This window comes from Anolis carolinensis, chromosome 2 (assembly GCF_035594765.1).
Source record: "Anolis carolinensis isolate JA03-04 chromosome 2, rAnoCar3.1.pri, whole genome shotgun sequence".
In the NCBI taxonomy this organism is placed as follows: domain Eukaryota; kingdom Metazoa; phylum Chordata; class Lepidosauria; order Squamata; family Dactyloidae; genus Anolis; species Anolis carolinensis.
The window spans coordinates 74918408-74942454 of NC_085842.1; the positions used below are offsets into that span (position 1 = coordinate 74918408).

At 39.0% G+C, this 24047-nt stretch overlaps 1 protein-coding gene across 2 annotated transcripts in view; it reads left to right on the forward strand.

Annotated features, from left to right (window-relative positions):
* The window catches only part of vgll4 (vestigial like family member 4), a 136029-nt gene that overhangs the window by 60280 nt on the left and 51702 nt on the right, over nucleotides 1–24047 (forward strand). For both annotated transcript variants that reach the window (XM_003217670.4, XM_003217669.4), the window contains one exon: nucleotides 23341–23530. In XM_003217670.4, coding sequence (XP_003217718.1) covers nucleotides 23341–23530 — 190 coding nt within the window. The remainder of the gene's footprint in view (nucleotides 1–23340; nucleotides 23531–24047) is intronic.

The window sequence follows — 24047 nt, forward strand, 5'->3', positions numbered from 1 at the left end:
AGAATTAATTTTGCAACACCTGCCACATCTGACAACACCTGGAGCCTGTATTGTTATGCTGAATATTAGCATAGAATGACTTCTTGGCACAGAGCCTCTTTGTTTTCCTTCCCCATTCACTGCATGCCAAGGCATTTGGGAAATAATTGATAAGTTATTACATGGACCTTGTTGAAAGTTGTGTTTAGAGAGAGCATCAAGCTCGTGGGAACCGTCACGTACACACCAAGATCATGGCTGCAGTCATGTAATACCCCAGTACAGTTGCCTGAATCCTGTTGTTCTCTCCAATTAAGTAGACCTATTGAATCAATGGGAAACCACTAACTCTAACTTTTACATAGGTATCCTTCCAAGATATCTGAAGGTGTGGATTCAGAGACACCTTGGATCCCAAAAGGAGTCACTTTACTGTGGGAGTGTAGTTTTTTAAATTTTCCTTTTGCCCTTAGTCCACATGTGACCAAAAAAAAAAAAGGGGGGGGGGAATACCCACTTCTTACATTGAGATCCCCCCAAACTAATTAAATTACAACTGTAACAACATCTGATGCAAAATCTAGGCCTGTCACTGTCTAACACTGTCACTTTTCGTCTCTGGTATGTTTTCAATAGAAGTATGATTTGTAGCATTATTTGGATTTTTTAAAAAAGAAACCCAAATTATGTTATTCTTTTATTATAACATAACTTTTGTTGCTAATAAAGGACCAGCATACGAGGAGCTTGTCTGCTAGTCCAGGCTTTCATTCCTTTCCTTATCTTGGAATTTAATTGTCTTTCCTCCCCCATTCTCTTTTCCCTTTCCCTTGAGGAATAAAGATCTGACTCACTTTTAGTCGATCAAGAAAACGAATTGATTTTTTAAAATGCTTTTGAAGTGTCTTGAGAAAATTTTATTACCTTGAATGTTCATTTTATTTTTTGGATTATAGCCATGTAGTGATTTGAAAAAGGGTGAAATAAGAGTTCCTTGTACGTTTCAAAGCTGAATGTCCCAGGACAGTTCTTATCTCAATTTTTCTTTATTTTTCTCATAGAATCCTGGAGGTTTTGTTTATGTGTAATTGGGGTAGATTTGTATTAGGGAAAACATAACACTTTATGACAGTATTCAACACTTTCAGTTTTTAATGGGGAGTTTACAGCAAACCCATTCTGTTCAAGTACTTATAGCACTATTTCACTATTTGCTTCTCCTTCCCACTCAACATTGTACTACCTTCTGACATGGAGCTTTTAATAGTCAAATGTAGTTTTTCTTTATGACTTCATCAGGACATGTAGTCAATCGAATAATATTGGAATTTCAGGGAGATGGACAGACCTAGAATGTCATAATCTCTTTTGCGGAAAATATATCTAAAAGTAGACATTTGTAAAGGACGTATTTGAACAAAGTAGTTATTTCACCTGTGCTGGTCTCATTGAAATTGGTGTTGTATCTGTCCTGTTATCAAATTCACATTTTTTAACATTCATAAGAGCCTCAATCACTTAACTACTTCAAAGATAGTGGAAGAATTTGATTATTGTTGGTAAAACAGAAGCAGGAAACATGTAAAGGGAAGCAAATCTAAAATTAGGATGTGTTGCTACCGGTATGTGTTTTAAGTTGACTCCAACTTATGGCAATCGTATCATAGTGTTTTCTTGGCAATGTGCATTCAGAGGAGGTTTGCCATCACCTTCCTCTGAATATAGCCTAGAGCAGAAAGTCAATCCTGTTGGGTTGAGGTTTTCTTTTCTTTTGTTGAATTACTTTAGCCACTGCTTTAGATGGTTTAGAATGTTTATGTTGAGTAAGTGACACTACTAAGTCCTGAAATCTTCAAATGCAGAATGCAATGTAAATATTTCAGTAAACAAACAAAAATCCTTTTAAAACCTTGTATGAATATTAGTTTATCATGAAAACTATGGTGGTTGTTCTTCATAATCTAGATTGATAGTCAGTTTTTCTTAATTCAGTAGATAATGTGCATGTTTGTAGGCAAAATGGATTTTGATTGCCTAACTTAAAGATAGATTTCCATGAGCTGGTTTTATTCCTGTGCTTCTATTTTAGGGATGGAAAACTCATTGGATGTTCTCTGTACTTATAATTTCAGTATATGTTATACAGAGCAGCAGTTCACCTGCTATGCCAAGAAGAAAACATGGACACATGGGAAAGAACTCAAGTTTCTGTGATTTCATGGATCTTCAAAAATTCTTTTCCTACCTTTGTGTGTTTAATATAATGGAGGTGGAAGCTAACAATTTCCAGATAATGTCCCATTTAAAAAGTGGGCACTCTTCTGTAGTATGAAATGTACTTTAACAAGGGAGTGGGAGAAAAGAAATGATATGAATTGAATTTAACTATCCTTGGATTAAATATAGATATTTATAGCATGGAAGGAAGATTCTTCTTTGCATGCTAGATCTGGATAAACAATTTTAGATGTTCTGAGCTAACATCTGGTGTGCATTGCTTCTGTTCAGTCCCTGCCCCCATCCCGATTGCTTGCTGTGGCATCTTAGAAAGCTATCACAGTCATTCTGTGGTTGGCTTAAGTTAAATCACATGGAGCCAGCTAGTATAATGCTGACATAAACAGTTTTCATGCTGAACACACTGAAACCACAGGCTGGAGTTAAAGAGAACTTCTCACTGTTTTGAGTCTAGACACCAGGCTGTAACATTGGGGGAGGGATGGTCACAATGTGAAACTTTTCCCATGGCAGAAATGATAAAGCTCTTATATGGATCCTCTTTTCTTTTATTGGCTGAAATGTCAACCCATTTAGAACTCCTGAAAGTGACTGCTAAGTCAGTATCTCCGTTACATGCGCTTGGAACTGTTAGAGTTGGACATGATGTTCTAGTCTCCAACTCATTTGGATTCAGCAAAAGGAGCATTGGTCATCAAGCCTATGCTTAAGTATCTATGCGAAACGATTCTAAATGGTTTGTCTTTTATAGTTTTCATAACAGTATCTTAATGTGAGTTTGGTGCTGCTGGCATAGAAACAGTTGTATGACAAGCATTTAAAAAACCCTTTGAATGCTTCTTAATATCTGGTTTGTTTCATTTCAATAATTTTGTGCATGAAACAAGGTTTGTGTACACTGAACCATCAGAATGCAAAATTGTCACTGTGTGAAGAGTTTTGGATTTTGAAGTATTTCCGATTTCTGGGTGATGAGTGCTTAACCAATACTAAAAATATATATATTTTAATTTTTGCACTTTAGAATATACTGACAATTTTCCTAGTGTTTCATGAAGGGATAACAACCTGAAGCTGTTCATATTCCTTACATTTTGTTCAGTATGAGTGACACCGCTTTATGAGAAACTTTTAAAAATTCAGCAGCACAGCAAAAAGAGCTGGGAATTTTTGTCATCATCATTTACCATATTTCATCAAATCTAAGGCACAAGTTTTTTTCTGGTTTAAAGGGTGTCAAAAATTGAGTGTTGCTTAGATTTGATGGCACCCTAGATTTGCCTTTTTAAAAACTGTCTTACATCTGAAGAGGGGGAGGAAGGGTTCCTGCTCTAGTAACTGTGCCAGCCCTCATCATTTGTCCTCAACTATACAATTGCAAAATAAATTATCTAGGTAAAATAAAAAGTATGTAATGTAAAGCAAATTGACAAATATATGCAATTAAAATATACAAGATTTACAAAATAATATTAAACTAAAATTCCAAAACCTTTGAGAAAGAAGGTTTTCCATTGAGGTGATAAAATAATTAGGAAAGGAACAGTCCATAAATGTCCAGGGAAATGATTTCAAGTACCATTCTTGATGCTCTCTTGTTTGCCAGAACCTGCAAGGATGTTGTAGGTAATGGTCATGACAAGCACTTTGACTTTTGGCCAGTGTGCTGTTTCTGAAAAATTTGTCTTCAATAGGCTAACATGAAATCCTGTCCCTTTGGTTTGCTGTACTTTGGTGAGAGACAGATTTCCTTCAGATTTCCTGTTACGTTTCATTTCCTTCCAGTAACTGTTTTAATCACATACAATGACCATTTATTTCTTCAAAGAAAGCAATACTTGGCCATTAGGTTGGGCCACCTTCCTGTATGTTAATTTTTCTCGAACATTGAATAGTACTTTCTTAAAAGCTCACTGAGTAGAGTGGACAACTTGTTTCTCTCCATGTATTCTTGGATTCCAAGTCCCATCGTACCACACGATTGGCTAGTATGTCTAGCACTGATGAGAGTTGCAGTCAAAAAATGTCTTAAGTGACAAGTTGTCTGCCAATGGACTGGGCAATGGAGTGGAAGAAAGCTTAGGTAGGCTTATTGGCATAAAAGTATTATCTAATTAAGTATTATCTGTGTTAGTGTATAAAATGATAGATTTATAGTAAAGATATGTCATGTATTTTCCTGTTGAGGATAGGATTTGCTGCCACTACTACTCAATTGCCTTATGTTTTATCCCTTCTCTTACCTCCTCATAACAACCACAGAATTTGATCAGAGATTGTATCACAATGTGTAGGATCCCTATTGCATTGTGAGCTTCTTTATTTAATCCTATCTGCTTCTCTGAAGTGATTCCTATGTATATTTTGGATAGTTGCTGGCAAATATCAAGATCTGTAACATTAAAGAAGGCCCAGCCCAGTTTGTATTATAAAGAGACATTTTAGGAAGGGAGGTGTTTCTTGAGTTGCTGCAACTGTGCAAGTCCCTGTTGACTGGGATTCCTGGTTGCTATCTTGTACCATCATGTTGAATGTGGCCAAGGTTGGTGCCCAGGGTTCATGTGGTATAGCTGGTAAAGTCGGATTCATAAGTCAGTGGGTTGTTCCCACACTTGACACTGGCAGTTTCCCCCTTTAGTTCACTCCTACATTATACATAAGAAACCTCCCATGATGTTGCAGCCATTATTGTTGCTGACTTCCCCATTTATGTTCTGTAATTTAAGGGATAACTTGTCGCAGTGGTCCTCTTTTTGATTTAGTTGTCTCCTGTTCCTTATTAATCAAAATAGTCCTCCGAGGGATTATTCAGTGAACAAAGGATGAGAAAGTTGTCATAACTGAATGAGCAAGACATTTGGTAAAATTCTAATAATTTCACTTCAAAAATAAATAGGTGCCAGAAACATTTGAGGACATGACAGCACAACACACTATAAGGAATTACTATAAGTTATGATGCCTCTGTAGTCCTGCCAGCAGGGCTAAGTAGTTGGCGGTCTCTCAGCCACTGAATTCCGTGCATAAAAGTCCCTAAAAGTTGCAGAGTGATTTCTTAACCATTTTTCTGAAGTGAGTCACATTGGACAAAGATTCAACAGCCTGTTTTTTAAATGTTACATATTGTCTTAATCTGCTTTGTCTTCACTGTCATATTTACTGCTACTTCGTTTTGCATGATTCTGTGAGCAACTCCTTACTAGTGCTGCTTACTGTAGCACCTCCTGTGTCCCCCAGATCTAAAATGGATTTTTCTTCCTTCCCTTCACATAACTAATGTGTTTACCTGAGTTTGTAAGTGTCATTGTTACTACTGAGCATAACTGAGAGCATTTCTGCCACTATCTCCTGTCAGCACAGAAAAGGACAAATGAGAATTTGGTATGAACTACATCTCTGACAAGGATGCTGTTTGGAATACAGCCCCTTACTTTGTCTATCTGTGCTTTCTCCCTTGCCTTTTCAGAAGGGTTCCATGCTGCTATTAATGTTGTTGTTGTGTTCTTTGAAGTTATTTCCAACTCAGTGCAACACTAAAGGTTTTCTTGACAAAATTTGTTCAGATAGGGTCTGCCATTGCCTTCCTTGAGGCTGAGAGAGTGTGACATGGCCAGGATGGCATTTTTTTGTGTCAAGAGCAACTTGAGAAACTGAAAGTCTCTTCTGGTGTGAGAGAATTGGCCGTCTGCAAGGATGTTGCCCAGGAGACACCCAGAAGGTCTCCTGGCAACCTTCAGGTCAGCAACTCAATCTTCAGGTCATCAGACCTGCTGGTACAAGGGTTTAATCCATTGCACCACTGAGGGCTCAGGGTCATCCAGAGGGTTTCCACAGATGACCAGGAATTGCAATGTTGGTTTCCCAGAGCTATTATTCATCACATAAACCACTACATCTCACTAGCCTTGCAGGCTCAAAACTTATTTTTGTTGTTGTTTCTATGTGTCCTCAAGTCAGCTCCAAGTTATAGTGACTTTATCATAGAATTTTATTGACAAGATTTATTCAAAGGAAGTTTGTCATTGCCTCCAGTTATGGCTGAAAGAGTTGACTGGCCGATGGCCTCCCAGTGGGATTCCAGGGCTGACCTGGAATTTGAACCCTGATCACACAACCCTGTACTCCAGCATTGAAAGCACTGCACCCCACCAGCTCAACTTAGTTTTTTCCTTCTAACTTGTGATATGCCTTTTGTTTTTGTCATGTGCATGCAACTAATAAGCCAAATACAAGCTTTAAAAAATAATTTACTCTCATATCATCTTGGTTTAAAAGATGAATAATCTGCTTTCAAACTCCTTTCCGTTCTGTTTTTAAACATTCGATATTAAGGGAAGCTCTTGTTTATGAAATCCAGATTGTAGCATTTCAATTCTCATGGAAATTTCTGATGACTGGGTTGTTCTTGGAAAGAGGTGGATTTGTATTTAATTCCTCCCAGGGAAATTACCATAATGGCAAAGGAGAAATGTGAACTCATCCTGGCTCCATCTCAGATGCAGTGATCTGTTCCCAGTTTTTCATGTGTTTTTATGTCTAGATGGTGGTTGTGTCCTATTAGGGTTTTTTATTTTGCTTTTTTTTCCTAGAATGGATGTTGGTTGTAGGATGTTGGATACTATTTCTGATCAAACATGCATTCTGTATATTAAGAGAGATGCACGTACAATCTGAAGATGCTAGTATATTAGAGGTTGCATATGATGAGAGATGCAGAAGGCTAACATTCATTCTCAAACCAGGTGTCATCTCCGCAGCATTTCTGCCTCTTCTTTTCTTCTTTTGTGCCTTGGCCATGAAACAGCATGACATATTTGAAGTTGGCCTTTTAACCTTTATGTCTTTGAATGTCTTAGATTTAGAAGGAATCCTTCAAAAGATTACTAAGTCTCATTTCTGGTTATATGTAGGTTATATGTACTAGCCTAATCAAACTACAAATGATTATCAAATTTGTAATGAATAGAAAATATTTAAAGAAGCACTATTCTGTTCTTGACCATTTTACTGAATTGATATATTTGTCTGTGGAATATTTTTGTGAAAACCTTTGGGAAAAGGAATGTTCAGAAACAAAATGTTGATGACTGTTGGAATGAAAGAAATGTACAAACTTTCCAACTGGTGGTAAATAAACAAACAAAAACCAAGAAGCATTTGAAACCTTTTAGAGGTATTACAGTGTACATTTTATGAATGAGAGGCCAAAGTAAAGGAATAAATTTCTAAGTTGGTTGCTGAGGGGATGGCTGGCGGATGTAACAAAAGTGTATGCTTACACAGATTGTAGAATGGGGAGGGTGTTGAAGTTCCTGCTGCAGCATAAACAAACATGTGCACTGTATTCTATAAATAAAGTAAGTTGAATTTAATACAAGTTTTATACTCTTTCTTGTAGAACTGGATTTCATGGTTGGCATCATCAAATGTGTCAAGACACCATATAGCCTGCTAAATTGCTGCTATATAAATACACATCTTAATTCATTTTGAATGTAACCTTACTCTTGCCCAAATTAACTTTTGAAGTGGAAGAGCCGTAGTTAAGCTTTGATCATTTTCACCTAGTGACAGACAGACCTTTGATCAGCTTTCCTGTGTCTTCTGTTTCAAACAAGTCTTGTTCCTCAGTAACAAAGCAAAAGAAGACAAGGGTATAATAATGCTAAGAGTTGGAAAATGGTGGTAATTTGAACTCTGTTTCTAATGTATTGCATATTTAGGTGAATAACTTTGTGTGTTTACTGAATATTTTTGTTTTTTTAAGAACCACGGGCTTATTGTTTGTGATGTTGTTGGGATGAATAAATTTTAATGATAAACTGTTTTATGTCATCTTGAGATTTGTCAATGAACCCGTCTATGACATCCTTCCACAACCTGGTGATTTCCAAATATATTGGATGTCATCTCAAAGCATTCCTGATCATTGGCCATTTTGGCTTAAACTGATGGTGGTTGAAATTCAAAGCAGATGGCTTGCACTAGGTAAAACAAAGCTGGTTTATGAAGAGAACCTAAATTGCTTCTCAATATATCCAAGCAATCTGCACAAAACAGTGCAGCATATATATCCCAGATCAGCAAAGGAAATCCATGGACATGAACAGGCGTAATGTAGAGACAAACAACTGGATTTTGATGTTTTTTTAATTGGGACATGGGCTTATTTCCTTCATCCTTTGGATGTACAAACTTTTGCAGTTCTGTAGTATTATTCATTTGTTTGTGAAATCAATAGAAGCATGTTATTGAAGTAAATGTACTCTGAATATCATTGTCATGAATTTTGGATTTGAAACTGCAGCTATCTTACCTCACAATTTCTGTGATTGTTACAGAGCTTCTTCCAGCCAGTGTGATGATGGATATTGTTTGCAAGGAAGACTGATGTATTTGGGTACAGATGGGTCACGTGGGCAAAAATAGATGAAGTTTAAAGATAAAGTCCTGTGGTCCATTCACGAGCAGAATAAATATTATAACCATCATACATGGTTTAATGTGCTGTCGAAGGCTTTCATGGCTGGGATCAAAGGGTTGTTGTGTGTTTTCCGGGCTGTATGGCCATGTTCCAGAAGTATTCTCTCCTAACGTTTTGCCCACATCTATGGCAGGCATCCTCAGAGGTTGTGAGAATACTTCTGGAACATGGCCATACAGCCTGGAAAACACACAACAACCCCATACATGGTTTAATTATTTTATAATCCTACATTTATACTTTTAATACCTTTGCATTGGTTGTAATTTGTGTTGTTTTAAATATGTTGTCAGCTGTCTTGAGAGAAAAGCAGGACAAATAAATAAAATACCGTTAGGATTTATTTCTCTGTCCTCCAGCATTATGCTTTGTGTATGTGATATTAGCCAGTTTGATAACTTTAGGTGAAACGTTGCAATTAATTAAAAGTTGAAGTGGAATTTCTGAAATCCTCTTGGAGGAATAAGGGGAAGTGCATTATTAGTCTTCTTCATACCTTTCTAAACTTTAACTTAAAATGATGTGTGAGTCTAGCCAGCATACCCAGTATAATGCTCTATGGTGTGTCCAATATTCAGCTTAGTCAAACAGTTCTTCAGTAATCCAGTATTTTAAACCAGTACAACAATCTTTTATGAATTTGAATTGCAGTGCTGAATATATCAATCTTTAAAATTGGTCCAAATTACAGATAGTGCATTTTTAGAAAGGGAAGATATGAGGGTCACAATAGGCTATAGATGCATTCAGACAGGTGAGAGGGAGAAAGTATAATAAAAAGGGACAGAGGAAAGTTCAAGCAAGGCAAGATAAGAGAAAGAGAGCTGTCCAGTGAAGACCAAGGGGAAATAAGGGGAAGAAAGAAATACAGTAGAGTCTCGCTTATCCAACGTAAACGGGCCAGCAGAACGTTGGATAAGTGAATATGTTGGATAATAAGGAGAGATTAAGGAAAAGCCCATTAAACATTAAATTAGGTTATGATTTTACAAATTAAGCAACAAAATATCATGTTATACAACAAATTTGACAGAAAAAATAGTTCAATACACAGTAATGCTATGTAGTAATTACTGTATTTACGAATTTAGCACCAAAATATCATGATATATTGAAAACATTGACTACAAAAATGCGTTGGATAATCCAGAACGTTGGATAAGCGAGTGTTGGATAAGTGAGACTCTACTGTACATAGAAAGAGAAAGAGAGGAGAGAAACCAAGAGGAGAAAGCTGCTAGTTGGAGTGACCAAGGACGGCACCAAATGGACAAAAGTGGACATGAATAACAGGCCATCGGAGTTGTTCCGAGTTGTTGGGGAGCTCCTGCGGCCTCCTGAGACCCAGGGGCTTCCTGATGACTTGGCAACTCGGTGCAGCGATTTCGCGCACCATTTTGCAGGCAAAGTTGCTCAGATACGTCATGAGTTGGACTCCAGCTTAACTGTAGTTCCAGCGGAGGTAACCGAGGTACCTGTCTGTTCGATCTTATGGGATTCTTTCCGGCTTGTTCTTCCTGATGACGTGGAGGGGATTCTTGGGTCTGTGAGGGCGACCACTTGCGCTCTGGATCCTTGCCCATCTTGGCTGGTTAAGCTAGCCAAAGATGGGTTGTTGGGTTGGTTTATGGCTATTATAAATGCCTCCCTGGTCCAGGGGTCAGTTCCATCCTGCTTTAAGCAGGCGGTGGTAAAACCGCTATTAAAAAAGACCTCCTTAGACCCATCTGTATGTAGCAGCTACAGACCAATTTCCAACCTCCCATTTTTGGGCAAGGTTCTGGAGCGGGTGGTTGCCACGCAGCTCCAGGAGTTCCTCGATGACACTGATTTTCTGGACCGCTCACAGTCTGGTTTCAGGCCTGGGCACAGTACTGAGACGGCTTTGGTCGCCTTGGTGGATGACCTCCGCAGGGAGCTGGACAGGGGGAGTGTGACCCTGCTGGTTCTCCTGGACATCTCTGCGGCTTTCGATACCATCGACCATGGTATCCTTCTGGGGAGGCTCTCTGGGATGGGGCTCGGTGGCACGGTTCTGCAGTGGCTCCAGTCCTTCCTGGAGGGCCGTTCCCAGATGGTGAAGCTGGGGGACACCTGCTCGGACCCCTGGCCATTGACCTGTGGGGTCCCGCAAGGGTCTATCCTATCCCCTATGCTATTTAACATCTACATGAAACCGCTGGGAGAGGTCATCCGGAGTTTTGGAGGGCGTTGCCATCTCTACGCAGATGACACGCAAATCCACTACTCGTTTCCATCTGAATCCAAGGAAGCCCCTCGGATGCTGAACCAGTGCCTGGCCGCTGTGGCGGACTGGATGAGGAAGAACAAGCTGAGGATCAATCCTGACAAGACAGAGGCTCTCCTGGTCAGTCGCTCGTCTGATCAGGGTATTGGGTGGCAACCTGTGCTGGACGGGGTTGCACTCCCCCTGAAATCACAGGTCCGCAGTTTGGGGGTCCTCCTGGATTCAGCGTTGACGCTTGAGGCTCAGGTGTCGGCGGTGGCCGGGAGGGCTTTCGCACAACTCAAACTTGTGCGCCAACTGCGACCATACCTCGTGAAGTCTGATTTGACCACGGTGGTCCATGCCCTAGTTACCTCTAGACTGGACTACTGTAATGCGCTCTACGTGGGGCTTCCCTTGAAGACGGCTCGGAAATTACAACTGGTCCAACGCTCGGCTGCCAGATTAATAACGGGGGCGAGTTACAGGGAGAGATCTACTCCCCTGTTTAAGGAGCTCCACTGGCTGCCGTTCACTTTCCGATCCCAATTCAAGGTGCAGACCATCATTTATAAAGCCCTAAACGGTTTGGGACCCACCTACCTTCGTGACCGTATCTTCTACCATAAACCTGCCCGATCTCTTCGATCATCAGGGGAGGCCCTCCTGTCGCCACTGCCTGTATCCCAGACCCGCCTGGTGGGAACAAGGGAGAGGGCCTTTTCTGCTGTGGCCCCCCGTTTATGGAACTCACTGCCCATCGAAATTAGGCAAGCCCCCACTCTTTTAGCCTTCAGGAAAGATTTAAAAACCTGGCTTTTCCGATGTGCTTTCGGAGAGTAACTATTATACACTTCTTTTGTTACTCCCCCATCATCTACCCTCTAGATTGTTTTTATCTTATGTCCCTGGTCTCCGTGATTTTATTCTTATCCTTTTCTCACCCCAAGTTTAAATTAAGTGTCTCATGCGGCCCGCCCAGTGTTTTTATATATATATATATATATATATATATATATATATATATATATATATATAGTGTTGCAGTGTATATGATTATTTATTGTATTGTTTAATTGTATTGTGATATGTTGTTTTATATTTTGCTATATTGTACTGTTCTGGGCATGGCCCCATGTAAGCCGCCCCGAGTCCCCGTTGGGGAGATGGTGGCGGGGTATAAATAAAGTTTTATTATTATTATTATTATTATGAATAAATGAACATATAACACTTGAACAGCCTTGTCCAGTACCTGAGTTCCTTCCACTTGTGGCATTTGGAACTAAAAATGTTAGCCACCCTGCTACATATTAATGTGGGATAGGTGTCCTTTCCAATTTCTAGGCATTGCAGAAACACTCAGTGTTTGCTTTCTGATGTTTATATCAATCTTTACAAATAGAAATTGATCACAGGTAATAATTAACTGAAAGTCAGGCACCATCAAATCTGGGGGATGGAAACCCCGGAAGAATCCTACCAAAATAAATAGATCAGGGAAAGGAGGAGAAACAGAAGCAGCAGCTATTTTTGAAAGAGTTTATATTGATCTTGAAAGTCTCTTGATTTTGGGTCTAAAGAATATAAATAATAGTCACTTTTCAATTGCACATTTCTTGTGAAATAAATGTCATTCCAAAAAAAGTCCTAAAAGCTGAACAAAATGTTTGTGTAGTATAGTAACTTTTACTGCTGGAAATACTAAAGATTTGAATAGAACAAAATGTATGTTAGCTGAAATTATCTGTTCCTGTAGTATAGTACCTTTTACTACTGGAAATACTGGAGATTAGAATTCACACAAGGTCATAGCTGAAATGCTTGGATTTCCGGTTGGACATGAGAGCACAGAATAGAAATACCAGTGTATTCTGTATCTCCCCAAAGCGCCATGCTAAATTTAAGAATAGCCCAGTTCACTAAAATTATGCGTACATGTAGGTAACATATTTATGTCTCATAGCAGAAAATGAGAACTAGAATAGCTTGAGAATGGAAATCTTGATTTGTGAAGTATGAAAAGCATTTTGTTGTCACTGGAGATTGGCATGTAGTGCTATTTTCTGGTTTAGATTGCAGTCGGTTTGCCTATGCCTTTTCAAGCATATTGTGTCCACACTATAATTCTTTTGACAGCCTGTGGAACATCATATGGAGTTTGTTACATGTATTTTGTTATTGTTAATTGCTCTCAACTCACAACAACCCTTTGAATGAGACACTTCCAAGTCACCCTGTTATCAACAGCCTTGTTCAGGTCCTCTAAAAACTCATGCCTATGGCTTCCTTGATTGCAGAATGGAAGAGAGATATTTTGCAACAAGTAATGTGGCCAAGTGTGTTAATGCACTGAGCTGCTGAATTTGCAGACCGAAAGGTCCCAGGTTCAAATCCCGGGAGCGGACTGAGCGCCCGCTGTTAGCCCCAGCTCCTGCCAACCTAGACGTTTGAAAACATGCAAATGTGAGTAGATCAATAGGTACCACTCTGGCAGGAAGGTAACGGCGCTCCAAGCAGTCATGCCGGCCACATGACCTGGAGGTGTCTATGGACAACGCCGGCTCTTCGGCTTGGAAATGGAGATGAACACCAACCCCCAGAGTCGGTCACGACTGGACTTAACGTCAGGGGAAACCTTTACCTTTAATGTGTCATAAGTTCTCATATATCTTATGAATGAGTGCTAACTGATAGAGCTCTCTATTTTGAGTTCACCTCCTAGTTGAGTTGCCAGTATTTGAAACATCACCTCTAGTCTATGCTTTCAAACAGATAGGCTTGCTAAAGCCACATAATGTTTAATTTGTTTAATTAATGTTTAATGTTTAATTTCAACTGCTGATTTCTGCATCAAACCCCAGATTAAGAGAACAGGCCAGGGTAGCTTTGTGATCAGGAACAGTATTGACATAGCATGACTATTTTGTTTAATATGGAAGTGGTGGTCTTTTTGCATTGTATCAACAAGTAAGAAAGAAAAAAAGAGGAGGAGGAAGAGGAAGCATCATCATGATCATCCAGGCACCCCCTGCTTATTTGATGGGTGGGGACTCGGGCATTGTCAAATACAGTAGTAGAAATTGTTGAAATGTGAAGCTCATATATCATAGGCATAAGTACTGTGTTAAAAGCACAAATATAAGTATGAATATTGTATTATCAGTACAAATACTGTATAAGAGATACACACAATTGTGAAGAGATGTACCACAAATGACTTTGAAAACTAGAAAACTAGTACATCAGGGAGCAATGAAGGGAATTATGATACAGAGGTGCATTAGATCATGTCTAACCTCCTCAAGTTTATTGTGTCAGTCTTTTTAGCCAGGCAGTGACTTTATTTCTTCAGGATAAACTTAAAAAATATTTGAGACAACTCTGTTTATTTTTCCTGCCAGTGTCCCATTCATCCCTAAAATGGTAGTTAGGAGTGGCTTGCTTTTTCAGTGAAATATCCTTGTGGGTGTGGGGAGTGCCACCACCTTTTCCTGTCTTGTCTCCACATAGTCTGTTGCTTGAGGCATTTTCTTTTTGCCCAATAGTGTTAATGTCAAGTGAAAAGGATGGCACAGAAGTTTGACCTGTTGGTTGAAGTTGTATATGTTTTATTGCAAACATTCCCTGTTTTCAACATATGAGGTAGAAAAAGGAATGAATGAATGTGCTTTGCCATGTGATACCTCATGTCAACTTTCATTCTGGCTATAGTGTAAAAAAAATAGGTTGGGTTTTTTTTGTTCTTATAGTTATAACGATATCTGATAATATTAGCTCGAAGTCTATTTTGCAGTTATGAATTCATAACTTAGAATTATATATCTGTAATTTCTCTGTATTCAGTAAACTGTGTAGTCTTACTGTAAGACTATGTAAATGCTCCCCGGCTCACTTTATCACTTAGTAGCCACATTGGGAGATGGAGTTATGTTGAGCTCTGGTTCGGACGCAAGGAAGATGATATCTCCAGCCCCTCCAACTAGCAAACAAGACTGTGATAATCAGAAGCAGGAGCCATGTTGTAATTCCTCATGGCAACTTAATTGCCAGTGGAAGGGATCTTGAAATGTCATCCTTTTTGCACCATCATCAGTAACTGATGAGATCCTCTTTGCTCATTGTGGCTGTTGGCTTTTAAGATGGGCTTGGGGAACAGAGCCAGGAGACATTCTGTAGTTATTCATATGTAATTTAACTAACCAATGTTGAATATGGGCTAATGGGATATTGCTGTTGTCGTCATCATCCTCCTCCTCTTTGGATGTTCTTAGATAAATGGCTTCTGGTGCCACTTACTAAAACACATTGTGCAACTGTTCCATTTCCCCCTACTTACCCAATTTTCACTGCCAACAGAAAGAAAGGGATGGGTAAAGGATGGAAACATTAGAAGTCCGGGATGACAGCTGGACCCCTATAAAATTACTTGGGTGAGGCAGTGAGATTGCACAATGAAAGCCATTTCTGGAAGCACCACTTAATTTAGGGATTAATCAAGGGATCAATTATGACAGTATTTGGAGGCATTTCAGCAATCTTATTAGGCCAGGTGGAAATATATGAAATACAAGCAGGATAAAGGAAAGATAGTGGTGATCAGATTAACTGTAAAGACAAATATCAACAGATAACAGAGTAATTTTTAGAGTGTAGAGAGCAGAAAAGCCTTAAGGTCTTGTCTCTCATAGCAGAATCAGTGCTGTATATTTGTATTTGTAATATTTCAAACACATAGGTTGCCAGATAGTGGGGGAGGCAGTCTGTTTGAAAATCCTTCCACCTGGGCTACAAGTGGTTTTGTTCCATGAGCTTGTAGCTAATGTTTTTGTGCTGGTGTTGTACTATTGCAGCCGGCAGACAATACCTCACATTGTTATCTCTGGTTATCTTGTTTGTACTTCATCATGTTGCCTAACATTCCAGATCTATGGCTGGGGGAGGGAAGTTGATGAATAGAACTATAAGCAGAGCTATTTGAGAGAGGGAGATAGGCTGAGCCCCAGCCCAGCTGCTGGCTGAAACAAAGAGAAGCATTCTGAATAGTGCAATGAATATGCATTGCCAGCTTCTCTCTCTCTCTCTCTCTCTCTCTCTCTCTCTCTCTCTCTCTCTCTCTCTCTCTCTCTCTCTCTCCCCCCCCCCCCCTTGTGTGTGTGTGTGTGATTTATCTTGTCAACCAGAGGCAAGCCTGTAGGCTCATCAAACTGGAAGATTGGGGATTTTTTTCAAGTGCCTTTTGTTTTATCCCTGTGTTAACATTGCCAATGGGATGATGTCAGTCTGGTTTGCATAGAATGTAGTCAGGCAGGGGAAGACAAATGCAGTGTGAGGCAGCATTTTATTTTGATAGACTAAGAGGTGATTTTTCTCGCCTCCTCGGAGTCACTGGTATTTTTGCTGGGGAAAAGATTTGAGAATTTGTGTGTGTGAGAGAAAGGGGGGGGGGGATAAAATTATGGATAACATGAATTAAGGAACATGAAAGGCACTGCAGACCAATTCAACCAGAGAAGTCAATCATAGCATAGCACCTGATGAACCAACCTGGACACAGCATATTATTTGAGAACACAGAAATATTGGGCCACTCTTAACAACAACTATGTCAGACTACACAGAGAAGCTATTGAAATCCACAAGCATGTGAACAATTTTAACAGAAAGGAGGAAACCATGAATATGAACAAAACCTGGCTACCAGTATTAAAAAATATATATATAAAATCAGTACAGTAAATAAAGAACAACACTTAAAAACAGGGGAATTCCAGACATGAAACAATCAGGGCCAGCTAATACCTCCCAACAAAAGATTCCCCCAGGCAGTAAGCAGCCAAGCTTTGAAGCTGCAAGGCCATTCAATGCTAATCAAGGTGGCCAATTGTAACATTCATACTTGTCTCAAACAGACAAGAATTCTTTCTCCCACCCTGGACATTCCACAGATATATAAACCTCACTTGCCGAGTTTCTAACACACCTCATAACCTCTGAGGATGCCTGCTATAGATGTGGGCAAAACATCAGGAGATAATGCTTCTGGAACATAGCCATACAGCCCAGAAAACTCACAGCAACCCTATGGATAGGCAGTTTATTTACACACACACACATACATATACGTGTCTACAATAAATGTATATAGGCGTTGTGATAGGCTTCAGCTTTGACTGAGCTACAATTTAAAGATATTAGTAAACATGTTGAAACATTTGTGGGGGAATTCCATCCTTTTCCCATTCACTTTAAACTGTCCTTGTGGTAGGTACCACAGAATAATAAAAACAGCCTTGCCTGTAGCCTTAGTATTTCTTGACTCTTATTTTGCATTTATTTTTCATTTTCCCTTCCCTTTTTGCATGGTCTGTAGGTACTCATACATTTTTTTCCCCTTTCAATTGGTTCAGAGCTTAAAAGTCCTGGCACCTATCTATACAAACATAACCACCTTCACCACCCAGATTTACACTGTTTGTGACTGACCTTTATTAGCACATCCCTGCATATAAAGATAGTTGAAGACACTTTAGATTGAAATAAAGCTGCAGATGGCAGCCTCACTTCGTCAATATCCCACCACGATCCGAGCCCACAGCTGCTGCCTGTGCAAATTGAGTGCCTCCCCCATTGACTGCAGACCTGACTATCTAATCTGATAAATATCCATAAAAGGTTTACCATGCATAACATCAAAGCCCTTTAAATACACAGCAATGGCAGATGTGCATTTCAGAGGGTATGTGGTAATATTTGACAGAACCCATTATTATGTAGAATTTGGCAATCTTTGTAATAGACTTAACAATCATTTAGTTTACTGGCATGTGGGGTATGGGGTAGCTTAAGACGTTCCATTCTGTGCCCCCCTTCCTCCACAATTTCTCTTGTTGGAAATTAAACGCTAGCTAAGTTGTATAATCATTTCCCTTCCTGGATTTTCATTTTGTATATGACTTTGAGCATTGAAGCAAAACAGTATCAGTCAATTATAAAGGAGTGTTAAAAAAATCATAAAATGAAGTTGTTTCAACTTCTCTTTTGAAGACTAAAACTGGAAGAATGATTTTGCTTGCTGTTCCAGTCTGAATGACTTGATGAAACTCCTAATGGTTAAGTGAAAGAGTTCTTGTTGTAATATAAACACGTGGTGAATGTTTATATGACATCACTTAACATAGGGAGGACATGAAAAGCCTAATTGGAAAGCGACACCTTTCTAGCTTCTAACTTTTAGATATCAGGTTATGCAAGTTTTTTAGCTGAGTTTATGCTGGAGTTGTTCCACTTCTGAACTGATGTACTGTTGGACTGTTGGGCCTGAATTTGGCCCAACTATGACTATCTTTTCAATCATGGTTTCAAATGGAAAATGTTAAAAGCGGAGAAAAAAATATACCTAGAAATACAGAATGCCTATAAATATATCTTACTCATCCACCCGCCACCAGACAAAAAGGGAAAGGCAGATGATAGAACAGCATCAAAATTAATCATAATTTTGTGTTACAAGCAAGCAGGATGTCTAGATGGTTGAACAGAGTGACTGACCTACTATGGAACAGACACTTTCTGCTTTTAGTGTTCAGGTGGAAAGTTACAGTTTAGTTCTGGTGCCAGCACCTTGGATAGAAGTCATTACTTGTGGTGTGTTTACAGGCCACAGTATGTTTGCTAGTTTATATATTGCCTACTAAATTGGTGAAATGTTTATTTTTGCTAGTAAACATAGTGGAGATTAGTCCCTAGTGGTTCCTTTTGCAACAAATGCCATTTGTCGCATGTATTACACAAGGGCTCTTTTTACATGTAGGCTGAGCATTGCATAGGATATGAAAATGCTGAAGTTATGATATAATTATACTTTTGACAGATATCTTATGGGCCTCAGAGTCAGGGAAACTTCATGCTAAATTCTCTTTTAAAATCTCATTTAATTTCAGTCCTTCAACAAGTTCAGATCCTGGCTAACTCTCTTACTGGGTAGGTTGTGAGGCTATGATGGGGTGGTAATCCATTGGCTTTCCTTGTATTTAGTTTTGCAATTCTTATTATCCTCATCAAAAAAAAAACATTGGAAGGGGACTTAATCTAGAACACATACGTCAAACCAAGGCCTGTGGGCCAAATACAGCCCACCACGTTATTTTATGTGGCCCACGAGGCTTCCAATACCAGGGCAAGAAAATTACATTTATCATCATCATCATTATCATCATCATCATCATCATGTTTATTTATAGCCCACTTTATCTCTCCCAAATGAGAGTATTACAATTATACAGTCTTAGAATTGCAACTGGCCTTTTGAAGGCAACTATAAGGCTGATGTGGTCCTCGGTGAAAATGAGTTTGACACCCATGATCTAGGACATATGGAGGGCCCACCAGTAGGCTCATTGGAAGAAGTTAAATGTTGTAAATGAGCAATGTACGGTCCCAGATTTAAAGTACTTAACATGCCAAGTAACATAAAATAAAACAACACTAATTAAATCATAATAGTAATTGTGGAAAGCTAATGCAGATATAAATGTATTTTACTCCTTGTAAAAAAGCAAATGGAAAAGAAACAATCCTTACACCTTAGCATAGGATTTCCACAGATTTGGGTGCTTTTCCGAAAAAGTCACGTTCCTGCCACTCTTCACTCCTTTAAGTGCTGAGACACACAACAGAGTCACTTTGGTGATGATCATAAGAAACCAGACTGATAAGGAAACAGGTGGTTCTTCAGATATCCTAACCCCAGATTACCTCTAGGTGATTTCAGAAATTAATTGAAAGGTACTATAGGTACAATAGAGTCTCACTTATCCAACATAAACGGACCGGCAGAATGTTGGATAAGTGAATATGTTGGATAATAAGGAGAGATTAAGAAAAAGTCTATTAAACATCATAATAGGTTATGATTTTACAAATTAAGCACCAAAACATCATGTTATACAACAAATTTGACAGAAAAAGTAGTTCATTACACATTAATGCAATGTAGTAATTACTGTATTTACGAATTTAGCACCAAAATATCATGATATATTGAAAACATTGACTACAAAAATGCATTAGATAATCCAGAACATTGGATAAGTGAGTGTTGGATAAGTGAGACTCTACTGTATAATATAGATAAAGAAACAGTCTGGAAACTTCAGTCTTTACCAGATACATTTTCAAGGATAACTCCTTGTGTTAGTCTGGTCAGGAGGAGATTAGGGTTAGTGTCAGTGTGTACCCTCTTTCCAGAATATGGCAATGGCTCTTCCTAGACAGACCTACCATGTAGACATACAGGGCCAGAGTTGGGTATAAGCTCTGAGCACTATCTTTTTGGTTGAACAGTCAAGTAAGACTGAACAGACTACAATGCAGTTCTGGCCGGTTTGAGTCCAGCCAAAGTTTCCCAAGGAATACTGTGGTTGGTGACATCAAATGCAAGGCCCAATAGAACCAACACAGATACACCACTTCTTACCTCCTTTTGATGCTGTTCACAGTGGTCTGCGGATGCAGTGAATAAATTGATGGGAAAGGCCATGTTGTCATCATCATCATCACAAATATTAATGTTTTCATGTAGTTACCCTGGGTTTATTACTACAGGCAATCCCCGAGTTACAAACATCCAACTTATATCTGACTCCTAGTTACAAATAGAGGTGAGACAACAGGAAGTACTCCTAGGGAGGGGGATTCACTCCTATAAGAGTTATCACGGGGGAAAAGGAGTCTCCACTAAAGCTTGATCACCAATCCTTATTTCCAGGGCAAGATAAAATTCTCAAATTCTAATTGTCACAGGGACAGAAAGTGAGATGAAATATTCTGAACAGAGTACAGACAGAAAAACAAATGTTACAGCACTGTTAACCCTTCCCTATGCTATCCAAAACATTTTTTAAAAAATTGGCTGGAGTTACACTTTAAAAATCTAGCTGTTCTGACTTACATACAAACACAACTTTAAGAACAAAGCTACATAATCTATCTTGTTCCTAAGCCAATGACTGCCTGTATTTTTTTTATTACTTTTTTAATTGTTTGAATATTAGCTTGAGCGCAGAAATACATGCTGCTTATGTGAGTGGAGGCCTTATTTTGTCTGTTCTCCTGATTCACAAGTCCATGACATTTTGCTTGATGATGTATGCGGCAGTTTCCACTTCAAGTTGCTTATCAGTGGGGCCTTGACTGTGCCCTTAGGCATGGTTGACCAATTTCCATGGATCTGGCATCGAATGCCCCTTGGCTGTGCAGTAGGCTACAGAACCCCCAGAATTGAAACCAGAGTGGCTGTTAGCTCACTTTTGGTTTCCCGAAAGCTCTCCTTTTTGGCAAAATAAGTCATATGCTTTATTTTAGTATAAAATTGTACTTCCTTGAGGCTCCCAAGGGCATAATTTTAGATAGTACAATCCTGGGAGAGAACTCTGGGAATTGCAACACCCCCGTCTTCTGTGTGTGTGTGTGTGTGTCTTTAGATACAGCTACTTCTGGGCCCATGGCTCCCCAGAGGCATTTTGTGGACTGCTGTTGAGGGACCATACTAGACTTAAAAGTGCCTTGCTGTGTACTAATCAAGATGTCCTGGCCTTCCTCAGACATTTGTTCTTAAACTGCACTTTTCACCTGGCATGTCCAGCACTTCACTTCAAAGTTTAATTTTATCAGTGGAATGCAGTTCTAGTCAATTTGTATATAAAAGGATTCTCAAAAGCTTTTTACAAAGAAGTTTTATCACTGCTTTACAGTGACCGTTTCAGAAATAACAAACCTTCCTCTCATCAGGAGAATGACCCTGCATGAGATATGTGTCCACATGCTCTTTCCTATGCACCTTCATGAATGACAGAAGACAGAAAACAAGTGTTTTCGAACTGATCACAGTTCTCCATAGATCACAGTTATGAACTTGGAACAATGATTTATTCAAATGTTAGTTAGTTCAAACAAACTGAAGGTTGAAGCATGTTTAGATATGGTCATTTTTGCAACAGAAACATTGAATATGTTGGTTCATCTGAGGAATTGTCTGACATCAGCATTTTTCTTCACATGAAAAACATGGAATTCTGCTACCCGGTTCTGTTTAAAATATTGATAAATATGCCGATGTTTAAATTCTGAGTGAAAAATTTGGGAATTACAAGGTGGAATCTAGTTAGTGTAATACATGATCATTGTGTTAGTGTGAAGTACTTTTACCTGGGTTGTACAGTGGCCTCGGGGGAACCAAAAATGGAGATTCATTGTGGATCATCTTCAAGAGATAAAGGCTGTTAGCTCCAAGTGGCATATTTCCCCAGTAGTTGGCCTTCTATGGAGGAGTAATCAGAACTAAATGTGCTCTGGCAGAGCTAACTGTTAAAGTTGGGCATTGTTTGCATTGGACAGGATTTTGCACGCCATCTTCAGGCTTTCTCCCAATCTTGTTGTTGTGTTTCTTCAAGTCATTTTGGATCTATGGCTACCCTAAGGTGAACCTTTCATAGGGTTTTCTTTGCAAGGTTTGTCCAGAGGGTGTTCGTCATTGTCTTCCTCTGAGACTGAGAGAGTGTGACATACTCAGGGTTACCTAGTGGGTCTCATGATTGAGTGAAGTTTGAACCTTGTGTTTCCAGAGTGGTAGCCCAACTTTCAAATGACTAAACCACAATGGTTGTTCCTGGCATTAAAGAAAAAGGCTTCTAGACTTGACAGCCTTCTTGTCCTAAAAATGACCATCGTTATTATATTTCTTCTTCTCAGTGACCTTTTTGCTTTTGCTACAAGGGCCACTGAGTAGAGCAGCTGTAAGGGCAGGCAGGCATAGTAACAATGGTCATTGTTAATATATCCCTTGAATTGTGGTGCCCAGAATTGGACACAGTATTTCAGGTAAGGTCTGACTTCCCTTGATTTAGACCAGTGGTTCTCAACCTGGGGGCCCCAGATGTTTTTGGCCTACAACTCCCAGAAATCCCAGGATTTCTCGACTATACTTGTTTTGATATAACCTAAAATCCCATTGGCTTTTTTAGCTGCTGCATCACATTGTTGGTTTATTCATTATAATTTTTTAAAAAACTGGAATGTCTGCCAATGAAAATGTTTGAAAGATGTGCCAGTTTGGTTTTTTTAAAGAGCACTTGAGGTGAGTCGGCTATGCTTCCCAGTCCCTTCTCTGGTGTTTTTCCACCAATGTCTTAGAAACGAAATGTTAACAAGTACTTGATTTGTATAAGTTACGTTTTAAGAACATTAATGTTTCATTTCTAACCACATTTTTAAAAAAAGTCTTAAACAAGTTGAAGCATGTTTCCTTTTGGTTTCTCAAATCCCTCATTTAAGGAAATTCAAGCTTCAAAGGACACTCTTCCTAATGTTTCTATGTCTTTATTCTTAAAAAAAATATTCTTTTTTCCCTTAGGGGAAGCTGCTCTTAGAGGAGAGCCCAGGATGCAGTCCCTGCCAGTATCAGCGGCTGTAAACAACCATAGGACAGGGCCACCACCCATCAGTCCTTGCAAGAGGAAGTTCAGCATGGACCAAGGCGATGATGACCTAGACTGTGAAAACGAGCATGTCTCCAAAATGAGTCGCATATTCAATCCTCACTTGTAAGTTATTTTCTTTCCATATTTGTTTGCTTTCAAATGAAGCTGTTTATTAGGGCTGTGTGTGATTGATGAAAAAAATGTTTCAAAACTCATTACAAAATTAGGGGGCGCTGGTGTTTCATTTCTAAAGTGTTTCTAAAGTATTGTTAGTGAAAATTACGTTACAATAATGAGAGTGATGAAATTTTGTTACTTTTTTATAGTAATTGTGCAAGTGGGGAAACTTCAGGGTATCCTTTTTCACTCACTTGTACAGCTATTGGGGTGAAGCTTGCCCATCAAGTTTCAGAATGTTTCACTTATTTTGAAGAATTTTCAAAGTTTTTATAAACAAAGCTTTTAAAAAGAGAACTACAAGAGCTATCTCCTTGAATTTGTGATACAATGATACAAGATAACAGGAGATCATTCTCCTCAATGTTCAGAAATATTCATACATCTACTGATTTTAGGGAATTTTTAAAAACGTTTTGACTAAAACCATTTTTAAAGCCACAATAGCTATCTCATTGAATGT